The sequence below is a fragment of the Heliconius melpomene genome, chromosome 9 (genome assembly GCF_056956725.1).
Source record: "Heliconius melpomene rosina isolate 202511_hmr_F chromosome 9, ASM5695672v1, whole genome shotgun sequence".
Lineage (NCBI taxonomy): Eukaryota > Metazoa > Arthropoda > Insecta > Lepidoptera > Nymphalidae > Heliconius > Heliconius melpomene.
In genome coordinates, this window is record NC_140397.1 from 7,073,406 (window position 1) to 7,093,155 (window position 19,750).

General features: G+C 35.6%; 1 protein-coding gene across 5 annotated transcripts in view; it reads left to right on the forward strand.

Annotated features, from left to right (window-relative positions):
- Positions 1-19,750, forward strand: part of Dys (Dystrophin) — a 455,408-nt gene that overhangs the window by 12,013 nt on the left and 423,645 nt on the right. For all 5 annotated transcript variants that reach the window (XM_085190316.1, XM_085190313.1, XM_085190314.1 and 2 more), the window contains exons 2-22: positions 4,322-4,383; positions 8,158-8,250; positions 8,445-8,583; positions 8,750-8,871; positions 9,210-9,408; positions 11,395-11,549; positions 12,065-12,274; positions 12,528-12,635; positions 13,037-13,161; positions 13,922-14,097; positions 14,285-14,451; positions 14,798-15,016; positions 15,237-15,446; positions 15,796-15,952; positions 16,510-17,256; positions 17,507-17,646; positions 17,972-18,356; positions 18,534-18,642; positions 18,886-19,030; positions 19,184-19,336; positions 19,447-19,584. In XM_085190316.1, the coding sequence (XP_085046442.1) occupies positions 4,322-4,383; positions 8,158-8,250; positions 8,445-8,583; positions 8,750-8,871; positions 9,210-9,408; positions 11,395-11,549; positions 12,065-12,274; positions 12,528-12,635; positions 13,037-13,161; positions 13,922-14,097; positions 14,285-14,451; positions 14,798-15,016; positions 15,237-15,446; positions 15,796-15,952; positions 16,510-17,256; positions 17,507-17,646; positions 17,972-18,356; positions 18,534-18,642; positions 18,886-19,030; positions 19,184-19,336; positions 19,447-19,584 (3,959 nt within the window). The remainder of the gene's footprint in view (positions 1-4,321; positions 4,384-8,157; positions 8,251-8,444; positions 8,584-8,749; positions 8,872-9,209; positions 9,409-11,394; positions 11,550-12,064; positions 12,275-12,527; positions 12,636-13,036; positions 13,162-13,921; positions 14,098-14,284; positions 14,452-14,797; positions 15,017-15,236; positions 15,447-15,795; positions 15,953-16,509; positions 17,257-17,506; positions 17,647-17,971; positions 18,357-18,533; positions 18,643-18,885; positions 19,031-19,183; positions 19,337-19,446; positions 19,585-19,750) is intronic.

The window sequence follows — 19,750 nt, forward strand, 5'->3', positions numbered from 1 at the left end:
TCTCAGATATGTCGTGGTAATGTCCAACAGGGGTCCCCTTACCGCCATTATCGTCCCCTGAAATACGAGAGAGCCACGTAGTGGCCACTTTCTCAGGAACAGAGTACCCTTTTCCCAGCCGCTGTAAGGGCCAATGGGGCTAAGACCATTTACCCTAAATTAAAGCAAAAACGTGATAATTTTTGGTTTATTCTTTTACTATATCTGCACTAACATAGGGATAACTAACATTTGGAAAAAAGATAATTTTAATATAATTTAAAAGCTTTTATTTAACTTGCAATGTATGTATGTGGGTTCGGGTGAAATCTTAGAGCTCAATTTTGAAGTAGATATCGTCAACCGATTGAGCTGAAATTTTGTATACACGTTTACTTTGGATGACAATGCACGATAAAATATGTGACGTCATTCTAAATGTAATATGGCGGACCATGCAAGATGGCGGAATTGTTATTTTTAATGTACTTCTACAATATGGGTATCAAATGAAAGGACTCGTTGAGAGCAACTCGAAAAATAATGTGATGTTACTCTAAATCCCATAAGGAGGATATCGAAGATAGCCGAGTATCTATTTGGTCTACTTCTACAATATAGATATTAAATGAAATGGGTCGTTGACCGTAACTCTAAAAATAATGTGACGTTATACTAAATCCAATATGGCGGAACATCTAAGATGGCGGAATAGTTATTATTTATGCACTTCTGCAATATGGGTATCAAATGAAAGACCTTGCCGAGAACAATTAGAAAAATAATGTGACATCACTTGAAATCAAATAGAATTGACACGATTCAAGTTTTTTATGCTTTCATATAATGAAAGGTATGTTCGTACGATTAAGCTGAAATTTTGTATACACGTTTGGTTTGGATGACAATGCACTATAAGGTTTGTGACTTCATTCTAAATACAATATGGCGGACCATCCAGGATGGCGGAATAGTTATATTTCATGAATTTCTTTAATATGGATATCAAATGAAAGGGCTTGTTGAGAGTAACTGGAAAAATAGTGTAACGTCATTCTAAATCCAATATGGCGAACCATCCAAAGTAACAGAATAGTTATTTTTGATGCACTTGTACATTACGGGTATCAAATGAAAGGGCTTCTTAAGAGCAACTTGAAAAATGATGTGACGTCATTCTAAATCTAATAAGGCAGATCATCCAAGATGGCGGAATAGTTATATTTAATGCTTTTCTATAATATGGGTATCAAATGAAAGGGCTTCTTGAGAGCAATTTGGGATATAATGTGACATCATTCTAAATCCAATATGGGGGGGACCATCCAAGATGAACGAATAGTTATTATTTTTGCAATTCTGCAATATGGATATCAAATGAAAGGGCTCATTGAGAGCAACTCGAAAAATAATCTAACGTCATTCTAAATCCAATATGGCGGACCATCCAAGATAGCCGAATAGTTAATTTTAGTCTACTTCTACAATATGGATATCTATTGAAAGGGCTCGTTGAGAGTAACTCGAAAAATGTGACGTTTTTTTAAATCCAATATGGCGGAACATCTAAGATGGCGGAATAGTTATTATTTATGCACATCTGCAATACGGGTATCAAATGAAAGGGCTTGCCGAGAATAAGACCTTCAGAAACCTTCTTCCTCCTGGCATTAATCCCGGCTTTTGCCAGGGTCTGCATTCCTACTCAACCTACTCCACTTTGCGCGGTCTTTTGCGTCCTCGGTGGTTAGACCATTGGCTCTCATATCCGGCATCATGACATCCAACCAGCGCTTCCTTGGGCGTCCAGGAGGTCTCACTCCAGGAACTGATATAGTAAGGCACTTGCATCCGACATTTTGGCGGTTTTCTTCGGTCACAGACCACACCAGTGACCTCCCGCCATTTGGCCCAGGCAGCACTTATCCGGCCATGGACATCGTGATCGATGCATCCAGACTCGTGCATAACGGATCCAAGGTACCTGAATTTTTCTGACTTAACGGCTGGCTCAGGACCTATAAGGATCGTGCTCGAGTCCGGGCTTCCGCAGGCCATGTACTCGGTCTTCGACACATTTAGTTTAAGACCGCCGTTCTCAAGCATACCCTTCCAGAGGTTCACTTTACGCTCCAGTGTCAGTCGGTTCTCGTCAATGAGTGCTATGTCGTCGGCATACATCATCAGCCATGGAGGCTGCACTACATTGAATAAGAACGGACTAAGAGTCGAGCCCTGGTGAACCCCCACTGTAATCGGGAAGGGTCTAGTGTCGCCAACAGCATTCCTAACCATAGAAGCGGAATCGTGGTACATGTGTCTAGTGTGAGAAACCTAGCCAGTGGTAACTAAAAAGTAAAAAATAAATTATAAGCAAAAAATCATTTTTAGAAAAAGCTTTTATTTAAACGCTTTAAAAAGGAGAAAATAAAATTTGTCTTTTAAATTTTAACTATCAACTCATAACCTCATTGTACACAATTTATATGACCATAAAAGCTTGTCGCGTTAATCATTATTTAATTAAATTGAAACTTTAAAAATTTAAACTTAGCAGATTTTACATAATTAAATTAGCACTAGTTTAGTTACACAAGTAAATCGCGCGACAAGCTTTTATGATCATATAAATTGTGTACAATGAGGTTATGAGTTGATAGTTAAAATTTAAAAGACAAATTTTATTTTCTCCTTTTTAAAGCGTTTAAATAAAAGCTTTTTCTAAAAATGATTTTTTGCTTATAATTTATTTCTAATATACGTACACTATTCGACGGCATGAATGAAGTTAACTCAAATTTAATTTATTTAAAGTGCCGATAACGGGTAAGCACGTCTTTCGATGTAATATCCGACTCGCATTTCCTGCCTACATTTTCAACGGTATAACGTGTCTTGAACATTATGTTGTTGAGATCGGGCTCCACATACAGTGTGTTACGATAATTTCAATTATAATTTAAAGGTGAGGCCGTAGGCGCAGTGGCAGGGTGTGATTATAAACGTAAACGCGACGGTCGTAGGTTCGATTCTTACTCGGAATTAATTACTAGCTATTAATATCTTCGCTCTGGTAACAAGGCAAAACGCGGCGTTGAGTTTCGCCACTCAACACTTATCGACGAGTATTTTAACATTATTAGGTTCCCTCTGCCTATCCTGCTACATGAGGGATACAAGAGGAAACATATACATAATATATCATCGTTTGAATATATAAAGTTAAATGAGTCCTTTTTATATTTTTGTATCTCGATCATTGTTGCGAAAAGAAAATTTAAGAAAGACACCTATACTTACCTAGTTATAAAAAATACGCCAAATGGGATTCGAACTCACAATCTTAACAGCGATCGCATGTCTACTGCGTCACAATGTCGACATTTTGTGTCAAACGCATATAACAACTATTCGATAAATAATTCTATCGAGTTCCTGCTAATTAGGTGTAGACTACATTAGGTCTTACATCTGGTTTTCTTATTAGTCCTCATATCTTAAGACCTACTCCTAGATTTAAAATAAATTCGTCTCGCGTGCATCTAGGTCTAAAACGATTAATCTGTTTGTCTTCACATTTTAAGACCTACTTTTAGGTTTAAAATAGCCTTGTCTCGAATACGTCTAGGTCTAAGACGCGTGTTCTGTTTTTATATACTGTTTATATTATGTAATGCTGACGCTTCTGAAGACCTGGGAGGTTTTGGTGGGCTTCAAGCCACAGACAGACATCGGCAGTGCAGAGGATTTATGTAAATTTATCATTTTCATATTCTTTTTTGTTATAAAAAATGTTTTATTTTTATATTGTTGCTGATTTTGATATCATATAGAGTTTAATTATAATGGTTATAGTATAAAACGAAAGGTGCTTGTAGTAAAATTTGCGAAAAATATTTCTATTACCTTCACGTTGTATCCTACAAATAACAGGGAAGGCAGAGGGAACCTGGGAACCTAGTGTACCAGTTAAGTTAAGACACTTGCGTTCCACACTTACCACCGAATTCGAAGCCGCGGATGGCTCGTTACAAAGCCAGTGGGAATCGAATCCGAACCCACAAGCAGTCTCGTGTACAGTCCCTATGATTATTATATTTGTTTTATATCATAGCTATACCTATAATAAGACAATAATTAATTTTATATTGAAAAATATAACACTATTATTTATTTCAATATCGACTATGGGAAATTTTCTACTATAAATAATGAATTTTCTAAGGAAGCGAACGGTCCTTACGGCGGCAGTTCAATATATGCGGTCGTGATGCATATTTAATGTGCCTTACCCAAGTCGTTGTATTGGTTTGTAATAAATAATTCTATCTTTTGCTTTCAGATGAGCGGGAGGATGTACAAAAGAAAACATTCGCTAAGTGGATAAACTCGCAACTGGCCAAGGTAAGATTGAAATTGTTTTATTTTTAATTTTTAAGGCAAGGTAAGCAGAGGGAACCTGGGGAACCTAGCGTTAAGACTCTCCGTTCCTACTAAGGCACTGCCGTTCACTTCATTCCGCCTAATTTAAGTTGCGGAACTCACGGCGTTATTATATTGCTTTTTTTTAATTTACTAGTTTTTCCATTACTTAGTTTTGTTAAACGTTTAGATTTTTTAAATCCTTAAAAAGAAATATATGTAGCATTCTTTTATTCTAATAATAATTAAAGCATAAGGCGGAAGTGCTTAAAGAAGGCTATGTTTCATATGAATTTATAAGCTGTTAAGATTTTATTATTTTATAGAGCTTTTTATATGTCATAAATTTTGTTAACGACTAGACGAGACAAAGTCATTGTCATTATTATGAATAACGGTGTGTGTACTGAAAAGTTTATTTATTATATAACTAGTGGACCCGGACGCGGCTACGCCTGCTTGAACTATAAGAATATTTTCGCGTCGGTTCTACTGTGCCGCCCGTAGGCTAGGTCATTTCAAATTATTGACATCTCCTTAATTATTTATTAGTATGTTACACAGTAAACTATAATTTCAATCTAGATAAAATACTAAAAGTGACTATCCATACCTATATTATAAATTCGAAAGTAACTCTGTCTGTCTGTCTGTCTGTCTGTCTGTCTGTCTCTCTGTCTTTTACGCAATCAGGGCCAAACCGCTAATTTAATTGTGATAAAATACTCATATAGAGATACTTGAGGGTCCCGGGATGAACATAGGATACTTTTTTTTTCATATTTGCAATATTTTCGATATATACCAATATATTAAAATAATTAATTTGACAAGCAATTTATTCCGCCATGTTAATAACAATCGTCGCTACGCGTTGCTAAGCAACGGCTTGCAAAGTTTGTTGTTTTAAGAAAACGTCACCCAAAGTGAGTTTGCTTAATGCATACATGGCTCGCGCCGATATACATTTGTATACATTAACGAAAATTAGATGATTTCTATAATTTGATATTCATCCTTATGAAAATAAATATAATAGTCACTTTTAGCATTTCATCTAGATGGAAATTATAGTTTACTGTATAACATTCTAATAAATAATTAAGATGTCACTGATTCCAAATGACCTAGCCTACGAGTGGTATAGTATGATCGACGCGAACGGGCAGATGACTGTGATGATTTTGTAAATTTTTATATATTTTTGAATTACTATTATTTTTTATGTAATTATTTGCTGCTTATAATTAATTTATCTCATTTCGGTTATCTATACCGATGTTATATACTTAAAATATTGTAATTTTAATCATTTGGGATTTTATTTAATATTGTCCGCAAAAATTAATAATTATTTAATATAGAAAAATGAACAAACTTTAGGTACTTTTTCTAATATTAAGAATTTCCTTTAGTTACTTTTACTTCTTTTGTTTGTTCATTTCGGTTACTCAAATATTTTTTCTAATAATAAATCTCCACTTATTATTATTTTTTTAACTTATTTTAATTATTTATGCTTATATTTTCGCGGGCGTAGCCGCGTCCGGGCCCACTAGTAATATATATTTTCATAAGGATGAATATCAAAATGTCGCGGTAACGGTTGCGTAGCGACGCGACGGTTGTTATTAACATGGCAAAATAAATTGCATGTCAAATTAGAAAGTACTTTTAAAATATATTAGTTTATATGTGTAATGTAATGTTATATAGCCTATAGCACTTCTGAAGAATGCAGCTTTCATACAAAACAAAAACAATGTAAATCGGACCAGTCGATCCAGAGATCTTAGCGTTCAAACAAACAAACAAACAAACAAACAAACTCTTCCGCTTTATTATATTAGTATAGATTAAGGAAAAGTAGTATATTACAGTAAAAAAATTGTTCACCAACAAAAATGAACCTATGTACTAGTTTTGTTTTTAATTTTGTCTTGTTTTTGTTTTATCTGTCAGGGAAATAAAAAATAAATATTTGCTGTACAGATATTGGTCCATCGTTTTCCTTTTCAAATGTTATTTTTAATGAAATATCATTTTGCAGCTGAAACTTAACAAAATCTGTTTGTACGTCTAATATACATCTTTGACGCGCATAAACAAAAGCGGAATATTAGGTTCCGTTACTTAACATTCAATCTATATTTACCTTAAAAAATAATGATATGTCACTTGATGTCTGTCTACCTTTATCTTTACTCTATCCGCCGCTATAGGGGTCATACATTAAAAAGGCAAAGTAGCTTCGCGATTCCTCTCGCGTCATTAGGATAGGGATAGGAATCTATCTGTTTCCATATTCTTCGTTCAAATTTCGAGACATTGAGTGTTGAGTGGAGGAACTCAATGATGCCAGAGAGGTAATCGAACCCGTAACCATTGCGTTCTTCATCAAGACGGCCTCGTAGGTATGAATGTTAAAACATAAAAAATGTTTTAACAATATGCTTGAATTACAGTCCAATAAAAACTGTATACTAAATTGCCTTAAATCATTTTATCAATGTGCCGAATTAAGATACGCCCGACATTTTATTCGGCGGGTGGGTATCTTCACTTCTATTATTAATTAATATTGATGGGGTAACGAGGGTGTGTGGTTAGAACGAGATACCGTTATTTATTAGATATCACTTAAGCAGCTTCATATTTTATCCCGCACACTGCAGGGTAGGCAGAGGGAACCTGGTGTTAAGTCTTTCAGTCAGTTTCCCACTTTCCGCCGATTTTTTCGAGGCATTGCCTTGATGCCAGAGTGAATATTAATAAATAATAATTCATTCCCTCGAGTGGGAATCGAACCCACAACCATCGCGTTACAGTCACACTCCTTGTGCCCATACGCCGCGATGGCTTCACGTTATTTATAAAAAAGGGCTTAATGCGGTTTCCCGTACACAACATGGTAAGCAGAGGGAACCTAGTATTAAGGAACTACGTTCCCCCCTTTCCGCCGAATTATGGAGGCATTGCGTATTGAATCTCGGCGGTTGAGGCGGAAGACCACGGCTGGCCCCACTATAAGACAGGATAATAACTATAAGAAAAATATATTTTTCAAGTCAAATTACCATTTTATATTACACGAACAACAGTATATATCATATTTAATAGACTTAAATACAATAATTGAGCATAGCGTAAAAATAGCGTGAACAGCCCGTCAGTTAAATCGACTCGCGTCGGTCAATTAGGGACAATATCATTTGGAACACTGGTGGTGGCGTGGTGGCGTGGTGCTGCCAAGTTTTTTTGTTTTGGTGAATTTACAGCTTCCCGTTATATGAGTGTAAAGTTCAGTAAAGTAGAGTAAATAACACTACTGCTCTGCCATTATATCATTTAAATCATAATTTAAATATCATCATCATCCTGTCCTCGTCCACTGCTGGACATAGGCCTCTCCAATGGCATGCCACTGAGCTCGATCTTTAGCTCTTCGCATCCAGCCGCTGCCCGCTACTTTGCGAATATCGTCACCCCATCTAGCTGGAGGACGTCCTACATTACGCTTGCCGAGGCGTGGTCTCGAATTTAAATATAGTCTAGTTTAATTGTATATTATTCCATATTTTTCTGGGAGTAGCTTCTTTTTCTAAACGTTCTATGAAAATTAAAAAATATATTTTAAAATATTGTTATAGACAGTTTGAAGCGTTGGTCATTTTAAATTGATTCTGTAATATTAAAATTATTATTTATAAACATAACATGGATACAAGGATACTTATTATTGATTGTAAATTTCAGCATGGCAAGCCACTGGTGGAAGACCTGTTCCTGGACCTGCGAGATGGGGAGGTGCTGTTGTCGCTACTCGAGATCCTTACGGCGCAGCAATTTGTAAGTATATCTATTTACTTGATGTATTTGAAAGAAATCGGCTTCACGCTGTATCCCGCACACAGTAGTGTAGGCAGAGGGAACCTCGTGTTAAGACACTCCGTTCCCCACTTTCCGCCGAATTCTGGAGTAATTTTATGTTGAGTAGCGGAACTCGAGGAAGATTTATTAATATTTGTGACTACTTTCTCCAGAAACGAGAGCGCGGTCGCATGCGAGTTCATCATCTAAACAATGTGAATGCCGCGCTGCACGCGCTGGCGTCGGCCGGCGTGCGTCTCGTCAATATAAACAGCGGGGACATCGTCGATGGCAACCCTAAACTTATACTTGGTGAATATGTTTGCTTGTTGCCTATAGTCTATAGATTGCAGATTTATATAGTAAGAAAAAATTTAAACTCTACCATTGATTTCATAGTCTACCTCTCTCTCTACCAATAATTATGCTCTATTTTTATTGGTTATCTGTTTTTTATATATTCTTTATACATTTCTAGGTCTAGTATGGAGTATTATATTGCATTGGCAAGTCCATTACCATCTCAAAGAACTGATGTCCGAACTTCAACAAACTAACTTGGAGAAGACTTTACTAGCATGGTGTCGGAATCATACACAGGTATATGCTATTAGGTTTATCTTTTTTTTAGTTTTTATAAAATAATTGTTTTCTTTATTATTTTTTTAAATAAATTGATAATATTTTATTTAAATAAAATACCTATATAAAAAAATATTTATGCTACGACATACATTTTATTTTAAGAAATGTTAAATTTTTAACGTAACCGTAACCACGTCTTCCTAAAAACGGTCCAGGTCCACCGTCTTGGACGGTTTCGAGGAAGCGCAGATTTTAGTCATGCTACATTAAAATTTAATATATTTTCTAAAAATATTTTTTATGTGGAATAACACTAAATAAAGCAACATTTAATTTTATTTATTATTTTTCAGAACTACATGGGTGTTAAAGTGGAGAACTTCACGTCGTCGTGGTCAGACGGTCTCGCGTTCAACGCTCTGCTACATCGCTTTAGACCACATCTCTTCGATTACTCGACACTCCTGACACTGACTCCGGTGCAGAGATTAGAGCACGCGTTCGCGTTGGCGCAGCGACACTTGTGTATAGACCGCTTATTAGATGCCGAAGGTTTGTTGCTGAGATCTTGTGTTTAGGTGTTTGCGTTAGTATTTGTTTAATATTACACCCACTTTTGAAAATTACCTCAGTTACTAGAAATTAGATCCTTATAAGTTACTAGCGGACGCGCGCAGCTTCGCTTGCGTATTTAGGGGGTGAATTCTAAAAAACCATGAAACACATGTTCAATTAAATATTTTTACGAGTCTAAATTTCAAATTTTATAACAATCGGTGGCGTTTTAAAGATTTTTCCATACAAACTTTCAACCCCTTATTTGCACCCTTAGGGGGTGAATTCTAAAGAACCATGAAACACATGTTCGATTAAATATTTTTAAGAGTCAAAATTTCAAATTTTATAATAATCGGTGGCGTTTTTAATTAAACCCTAATGCAACCCGCATTTTCGTAGTTTCAATAAGGATTTTCCAATTGTTTTACACAGCAAAGATTTTTTAGTAGGTACCGTAATTTTAAATCTGTGCTACTAATCTTTTCAAGTACTTATTAAAATATATTTAAATTACTATTTTTAGATAGTTAAATAACGATAAATCTTCGTTGCTATAAAGGCAGGCGGGTTTTTTTTTTCGAGCTTGTGGTTAATGCTGAAGAGGGTATTCTGTCTCTGATGAAAAGCAAGCACTACGTGGCTGCCTGTGACGAAAATTAAATAGAATGCATCGGCCGGGAATCGAATCCGGGCTGCCCGCGTGGCAGGCGAGCATTCTACCACTGAACCACCGATGCGTGTAAGGCAGGCGGGCGCGGCGGACTCGCTTGTATAAGTATAACGTCGCGAGGCGCGTTTCGCAGCAAGGATTTTTTGATATTGTAACAACTTCTAAAGTACTTATTAAAATGAAAAACAGAAAAGACAGTTTTGATCTACATTAAATGGCCAACGTAACTAATATACTTATTTATATGCTGAGAGTAAGGGATAAGTGAAACTTGACTCGATACAGTTGATGTGTGAACGGCGTGATGTGTCAATAATTAAATGCGTTTTTCTCTAAAACTATTCGCAATTTCGAAATAGTTTAAAAAGCAAATTTTATCTTCGTTTAACGTAGAAATTTAATAAAGTATTTTAAAGGATAAGGATTAATACCATTATGGAAAAATATCCCTCACAATAAAAAATATATTGAAATTACTATTTTTAGACAGAAATATGATCACTACACGTTATTCTTAAAAGATACGAATATGCCATCGCGGACTTTTTTGTAGATCTTATTAAGAGGAATAATACTCCAGTACATTTTTTTCATGTAGTATTTACCATTAAAGCAGCGCATGCGCCAAAGTGTCTCAGCGGGTAGGATTTTATACACATTTATCGTATTTATGTTAATTTACATAAGAATGTACAAATAAGAAACTATATATAAACCTTCCCTGAGAAATACTCGACCTAATAGTGAAAACCGCATCCAAATCCGTTGGGTGGTTTAGAAGAAGAAGAGTTAGAAAGTTCAGACAGACACAAAAAGCGACTTTGTTTTATAAGATATAGGATAATCAATAATTGCTATTTAGCAGCGGTAGCTGCTCTGCTGTGTCCGTTGGTCTTGTCAACAAATACACTGATATTAGTTATATCAGAACCTGTGCATTATTCACATTGCGTTGACCAAATGGTACTTACTTCGTTTAAAATATCAAATGACGTCTTTTAATTCATAAAATATCAATAATAAAAGTGTATGTTTTTGATAGTTTATGAACTAAAAGCATTTAACATAAAATTCTCTCTACGCTGGGATACAGTGTGAAGCTGAAACAACGGGCACATAAAAAATATATTTTTTTATAAATGATATTTGAATTATATAGATGTTGGTCAATATAAATATCAAACGTTCATGAATATTCAATTATTTTCCAAAAAAAACTAACAACTGCTTCCTACAAAGATTTTTTATTTTCACTTAAAACTAAAAAAAATATTAAGTAACTTAAAATTTTTGCTTTTTTAATATTCCAGATGTAAACACCCCCAATCCTGACAAGAAATCAATAATGATGTATGTAATGTGTTTATTCCAATCGCTGCCTCATGAGCAGGTTGCTGATCATCCTGACAACTTGGAGCAAAGCCAGGATATGGATGAGGGGAACAGTCCTGCTGATGGACCTGAGGTATTATTACTGTGTAATGTTTTATATGTAGTTAAAATATAGCTGGCATCAAACCTGTACTTACTCAGAATTAATCCATGTTAGTGGTTTCATTTGGTTTCTTTGGATTTTTTACTGGAACTCTTGTCAAATTATTGAATACACTATATAAAAAATGTTATTGCATTCTGAAATCTGATATATAGTAATAAAACCCAACATTTTATTTTATTAGACCAAAATGCAAAATAAATTGTATTTTGTAACAAAGGCATTGTTACAAAATATAATTAATTTTGTGTACTCAATAATATATAAATCTACAAGTGTACATGTACTTATACATGTATAAGTAAATTCTTCAAAATAAATTATATAAAATTATTAAGTTTTTAGTTGTTTTTGAATGTTTGTGAAAAATGTTGTATAATGTTGTATATTAAATAGTAAAATTTAACGCCACACTACACTGTCTGTCTTATCTGGAAAAATATATGAAAAGTAAAGTTAAATAAGTTGAAATACGTCTGTTCCAGGCTCAGACCCCAACGCTCACCACGTCCCGGCCGGTGTCGATGTCGACGACGTGCTCGGTGGAGCTGGGCGCGTACGGCGCGGCACTGGAGGATGCGCTGGCCGCGCTGCTCGACGGCGAAGAGAGGCTCAACGCCTCGCCGCTGCCGGCGGACGGGGGCGCGCCCGGCGCCTATCTGGCCGAGCTGAAGGACCATTTCCACTCTCACGAGGTGAACTGGTACCCCCACGTATAGATTTAATAACATTGTGCCTGAGCACGGTGCGTGAAGCCTCAGTGGTTCTGGTCGTTTTTCACTCACCGGCCAATTTTAGGAGACGAATTTTAAAAAAATATTTAAATTCCAATTTCATTCATTTCCAAATGCGAATCAAAACTTATTTGTGTCCTTATTTTTGTTACATATAGTAAGAAGAGTAAGCTGAGCTGTGTCAATTAAAAAAAAAAAAAAAACATTTTTCCAGAAATTTCTCCTTGAGCTGTCAGAACAGCAGTGTCGTGTAGGCGCTGTATTAGAAGAAGGCGCGAGATTGTTACGGGATCAAGCTTTATCTAGGGATGAGGCTAATGAGGTATGTTTTCTATACTTATGTAATTGTGTATTTAATTGTAACATATTTAGTAACTTATAAAAATTATAACTTAGCAGGATTCAAATTCGGGCCGCCCATGTGGTGTCAATTACTTTCATATTTTTATATAATACAACGCTTCCTTTTCATCATTATTAATAGATTTAGAGACCATTCAAATTCGGCAAAAACTGGTTTCGTTTGTTAAAAACTAGTTGTTGTCAGTTAGCAAAAGTTGGAGATGATTTCCAAGAGACGTGAGTTCAAGACCCACTACATTTTTAAAAAAATATTTATCTATATTTAGAGTTAAAAAGCGTTAAGGCAAAACATTAAAAAAAGGACAAATAATATAATCAAATCTATCTAGCACTTATTATTTATTATTTACCCGTCCTCAGGTGCGTCTCCAAATGCGTCTGCTGAACCAGCGCTGGGAGCAGCTGCGCGTGGGCGCCATGGACAAGCAGGCGCGCGTGCACCGCGCCCTCATGCGTGCGCAGCACACGCAGCTCAACGAGTTTAGGTTTGTGTGTTATACTGTACACTAAATTGTAGTATGGTATATTTAAAAATAAAACCTAATTATTTTCTGTTATTTTATACAGTTCATCTTTTTCTACACGGAAATACATTGTATGTAATGCTTTTACATTTTAATATTAAAGTTGCCTCTGGCTGCGCGTTTATAAACTCATCTTTAGTATATTTGCTTATTCTATATTCTCTGATTTGTACATACACTTGTACGAATCAGAGAATGTATGTGCCTGTGAAACATACATTTATAATAAATGAGTTTACACCGATGAAAAGCGTGTAGTTGCCTGTTTCCATTTTATAATATATAGCGACGCGTTTGCGGCTTCGCCTGCTTGAACAACACAATTTTTTATACACTATCTTGGGACAGCTTCATTTTTTTGCAGCAATTTTATTGAACAAAATACTATATATTGATATAACTTTTTTACCAGTTTTATTTATGAACCAATTCAAATAAAAAATCCGAATGTTAAGGGAAGCTTGTTAAAATACAACAGTGGAAACTCCATTTAAAATAATATAATATCGGTTGTGAGATTAATATGTACAAATACAGATAAATCAACAAAAAGATACAAATTTTCAAACTCATTTTCGTTTCGTTCCTTCGTTTTGATTTTTATTATATTTATAGGTGCCCCCAATAATACATTTTCTGACATATCTCATGTACAGACAACAAACAGTTAAATTTATTCTATACATATATATAGATTAAAAACTAATTCCCCTATTCACAGACAATGGCTAACATCAACAGAGGACCGTATGTCCCTCATGGAGTCCTCTCCCTCCGAGCTCTCCGCCTCCCTGCAGTCCACGCGCGCGCTGCACGCCGACCTACGCACACAGCAGCCACTGGTGGACGCGCTGGCGGACTGCGTGCTAGTGGTGGACGATGATGAGCAGGACGCTGGTGAGGATTTGAGGGGTTTTGGGATTTAAGATATTTATAAGTTGTTGATTGTTGTTGTTACAAATGAATTGCTACTACTATGATACGTAGTGACGTGAGATCGGTTTTTAATTGTTTTTTATTTGAGTTTTTTCATATTAACATAAAAATAAACCTAAAATCTTATTTACATACAATACTTATTCAGGTGTATCAGAAATAGAAGACCAACTGCGTGCGCTAGGCGAGCGCTGGTCCCACGCGTGCCAGTGGACGCTCTCGCGTCTCGAGCGCTTGCAGCGCTGTGTGGCGCTGCAGCAACAGCAGGAACAGCTGACCGCTGATATACATAAGGTGGAGGCGGATTTGAAGCAGGTTGGTTGAAGCTCTTTTGTGCTTGATTATGTAAAATGTAGAGGCCTTATAATATTGTTTTTTTAAATGATTTGATTTAACTACACTTTTTATCGTTCATAGTTAAGACATTTTTAAGCTTAAAGTTTAACTGATAACAAATAGTAAACAGAATGTATAATTGTATTGATATATAAAACTCTAAGTGATATTTACTATGCTAACTGTGGCTGCTATCTGGATCTTATTAAGATATTGCCAAAAAATAAAGAAATAATATTTAGAATTACCTTATACGTGAATTAACCTAAATAAATATTAATAAAATAAAATAAAAAAATATACACGATAACTAAACAATTTTCAGATGGAAGCCTACCCCGCAACCGAAATCGGGGAAGTACTACAACGCATATCAGCTTTGCAGCGCTGTTCCGCTGCGCTAACCTCTCACAGACAGAACCTTGCCGCGTTATTGCAGCGGCTTCAAGCGCTTGAAGGTGTCGAGCATTTAGCGGACAGCGCTGACGAGTTGCATGATAGGTTGGATGCATTGGAGTTGATATTACGTGTACAGGGTGATAGAGTGAGTAATTTTCGATTGATTTATTTGTTTTGTTTTGATTTTTCTTTAAATTTAATATAGGGAGTTTCGTTTAAATATATGAAATGAAAAATCACCATCTAACTTCTCATATCTTAAACACACGAAATCGATAATTAAATGACATATCACTAAGTTATGTGCTTGTCTCTTAAAATCATAAAAAGAAACACAAATATAACAAAAAGTCTCAAAATTACAGATCAAAGAACTAGGATTCGAATTCGACATAACGACAATCGAAGATACAAGCGATTCGACAACAACACAGACAACAGTTTACAGTACAACACTAGATCTAGACCATCGCAACAAAAAACCAAGGCTCAGTGATAAATCTAGTGCAGATTTTCAAATAGGATACAAGGTGTTTGAAAACTGGGCGGAAACCACTGAGAAGGCTTTGGACGAGGTGATTATAATTTTATGTTAAATGTTAATAATAGTTATTTAAGCTGCGATATTATCTCGGGACAATTAATTATTTTCATTTCCTTGCTCTATCACAAGAGAAAGCGCGGCGTGGAGTTGCGCCATTCAACACACAATGTGTCGAAAATTTAATGGTGCACGAGGAAGTTTATTAACATTAGGTTTCAGTGCCTACCTAGAGTGGCGGAAGTCAACGTCCTGCTTTTTTCTTTCTATAGCGAGAAAATGAAACTAATTTATTCTTCAGTTTACTACCATCGCGGTTACAATCAAATGCTCTTATAACTAGTTTCAAAATATAAAATAAAACGTATAATAAATGTTTCCAGTGTCTCCAAACCCTGAGTTCCACCTCCAGCTCGGAGAGTAGGGAGTCCTCGCGCGCCCTTCTGCAGCGCGTGCAAAGGGAGAGCGAGGAGCAGAGGGCGGACTTCGCCAACGTCGAGGAGATACAGCGGAGGCTGGCTGCTGATTCTAGTTTGAGAGGTACGTGTTAAATATCTTGTAGCTGCTTCCTGGACTGACACTACTGACATTTTAATATAATTTACGATACGAAAGTGCTTGATAGTAACTGAATATAAAATATTTTCATTCTTCATTTTTTCACTTACCATATTGAAATATTTACTTAAATTTATATTTCTCTTTCTTCGCTCTGGTGGCGAGGCAAAACTCGGCGATGAGTTACGCCACTTAACAAACAATGCCTCAAGAATTCGGCGGAATATTGGGAACAGAGTATCTTAACACTAAGTTCCCTTTGCCTACCATTCTGTGTGCGGGACACAGCGTGATTCCGCCAAATTCTGGAGGCATAGAGTGCTGAAAACAACGCCGCGCTCTTGCTTGGACACTAGAACGAAGAAATTAAAATATAATTTTTAAATAAATATTTAATTTCCTCGAGTAGGGATCCAACCCGGAACCAGTCGCATTTACAGTCACACTTTGTGCCCATGCGCGATAGTAATTAATAGTTCTTTATTACCTTTCACTGCATTAGACATAAACTAAAATTATTTATATATTCACTATTTCAGAGGAAGCCAAGTTACACGCGGACAGTATCGAGGAACTAAAAAGACGTTGGGAGGGCATACAAAAGACCCTCCTCGATATACGAAACATTATGAATCTTTTAGAAGATAAAGAAAACTTCTACAAGAATATACAAGCTTTACAACAAGAAATTGACGACGTTCACACATGGAAGGACAAAATGCTTAAAGACAACGCTACTAATAACCAGTTAATACATCTAAGAAATAAAATAAGGGTGGTAAAACAAATGGAGATGAAATTAAAGGAATTGAACGCACAATCGATTATATTACTAACAAAATCGATATCGAAATCCCATAAAGACGAAATCGAGAAAGACACGAAACGAATAAACGAAGTGTTTGAAGAACTTCTTTTATATTTAACTAAACGAGAAGTCGAAATTAAAATAGCATTAAATAAAAGAACGCCATCTTTGCAAACGGAAGATGAATTTAAAGCGGTACAAAAGAAAATACAAGATATGGAATCACAGATTATATCTGAACACGCAATAATATCATCTAAAAACAAAATGGCGGATAAATTGCAGGAATTGAAACAAATGAGGCGGCAATTTGATGAATTACAAACGTCGTATGATAATGTGGTGAAGGAGAAAAGAGAGAAATATGAAAAAGGTAGTGTTCAAGAGTTGAATTTGAGAAGTAGTGTGGAGAATTTGGTTATGAGGTTTTGTGACTTGAAAACTATTTTGGAGCAGAAGATTAGTAAGCTGGAGAAAGGTTTGTTTTGTACATTTTTCTAAGTTAAAATTAAAATATATTTTATTATTTATTTATTGTTTTTAACATCTTACTCTCATAGACAAAGCAGTGCAACGTTGAGTTCCGTAAATTAATCGTCAATGTCTCGAAAATTGGGCGAAAAGTAAACCATAGAAATACCTTAGGTAGAGATAAAAGGGTGAAACTGCTTTTATTTCTAAAATATTATTTAGTTTTCAAATGTACATTCAACATTTTCTAATTTCAGGCATAGAACTAGTAGACAACCTAGACAAAGAACAACAAGAGGTCACACAATGGCTAGATTCAGTACAAACATTTGTAGATAATGCCACAGTGCCTCTAGGAGACGTACAGGAATTGGAGAAATTATTGGACACCAGCAATGTAAGTATAGAAAATTAATGAAAATAGAACGGTAATCGTTACTATGAACAGTAAGAAAATATGTAATTTTTCTCAATCTTTTCAATTTGACAGAAAATAAGGAACAGTATTATCTTAATATGAACATAACATGACTTTTAATACTAACTTCGCAAGTTCCTTCTGCCTACCTTGTTATGTGTAGGATACAGTATAAAGCTGAAAAAATGTATATATTACACCAAATTGTTTTTGTGTTGTATATTTGTATTTATTTAGATATTGTCTTTAATCTTGAAAAAAAAGACAGATGAATACAGTCTTTTAACAATTTTTTTTATTACAGAAATTTGACGAAGAAAAACCTCAATATAAAGCCAAATTAGAAAGCATAGAAACAACCAAAGAGACAATACTGGAAGATTGCGACGAAATTTTGTCTAAAACACTCAAATCCGACAAAGACCTAACCAAACGTTTCGACACAATAACCAATTCGTCGTTGAAAGTAAATGAGAATTTACGACGAGCTTTAGAAAAAACTGAGAATTTATTCCGACGAATCGACGAAATGGAGCAATGGTTGGTCGTAATAGACGAAGAAATGCCTAAAGAAGACGAATGTAATATAACGGACTCTGCAGAATTGTATCAAATGAAAATGAGATTCCAAACGTTGAAGGACAAATGTGATGAAAAAACACCGGAATTTAGAAATTTGAATGAGGATGGTATGTTTTTTTTTTTAAGTATTTTCCATTTTTTGTTTGGAATTTTTGTTTTTGTTTTTATAAAGCCTCGGTGACGGATAAAGCTTAACATATCTTAAACTTTAAGAAAATTACAAAATTATATTGAAATCACTATTTCATCTTTATATTGTATACTAAATATTATGGTTCTATTAGGCAACGAAGCCCTCCTAGCAGCGGAACGTGCCCCAGCTTTAGCAAAACGTTTAACACAATTGAATGCCAGCTGGACACGATCTACACACGCTGTATATGAGCGATATAAGTATGTATTTTTTTTGTATTATCATTTAAATATATTTTTTGTTTTTCAGTTTCACGTTGTACCCCGTATTTGAAAGGGTAGGCAAAGGGAAGCTAGTGTTAGGACATATAACTATTCTCCCTCACGGGGATTGAACCCACGACCGTCCCATTTACGGTCATATACTGTCCAAGATTGCCACAACGGAATTAAAATGGAATTATTCGATCATACATTAACATCTCTGTCTTTTCTCTCTCACAGAGTGTTAGCAGAAGCCTGGCACGAGTCAGGAGAACTCCGCGCGTGGCTCGCGCAGCAGTCTGCCTGGTTAGATGGTCTGCAGCGAAGACTTGCCACCCCCAAACGGGCGAGGGCTGATGCTGAGGATATATCTGATGAATTATATGTATGGGGATTTGTGATTTTTTTAATTTTCATTTTATATGTATTGGGATGTTTGTTATTTGTAAAATGTTTGTATAGATATAAAAATATTTTTCTAATAAGTTGAATAAAATGAAATTACAAAAACTAATCAAAGAACCTGCCTACCTCACAGGATTTAGAAAACTACATATCAAACAGAAGCGTGGACCGCATGGACCGCATCGAGGCGGTGGGCCGTCAGCTCGCCGACGCGCACATCATGCCCGCCTGGATACAAGCAGAGATGGACACGCTTGCCCAGCGCTGGGATACCCTGCAAAATGAGGTTTGTTGTGTTTGTTGTTCGAGTTCACGGGGAGAAGGTTATGTGTTTTTCAGTTGTTCTTTTAGGCATTTAGACCATTATTATAATAAATTATTAATTCCAAATAATAGGCGGCAGCTCGTACCAAAGAACTAGAAGCAGAGGCGAAAGAAGCGGCCCGTTGCGAAGTCTCCCTCGATAATTTACAGCAATGGCTTTTGAACCTGCGACAACGTACCTTATTGGCTGAGCCTATTGATAAAAGACAGGTATGTATGTTTTTAATTAATTAAAAAGTGAGTTCTGTTATTTGTGATATTCTTGCGAAGACAATAGTGTATTGATAAATTATATATCAAAGTGATTTAAATTAGGGCGGATATTAAATGTCTTAATACTATTCTTTCCGCTTTCCCAGCTATATAAAACTAAAAA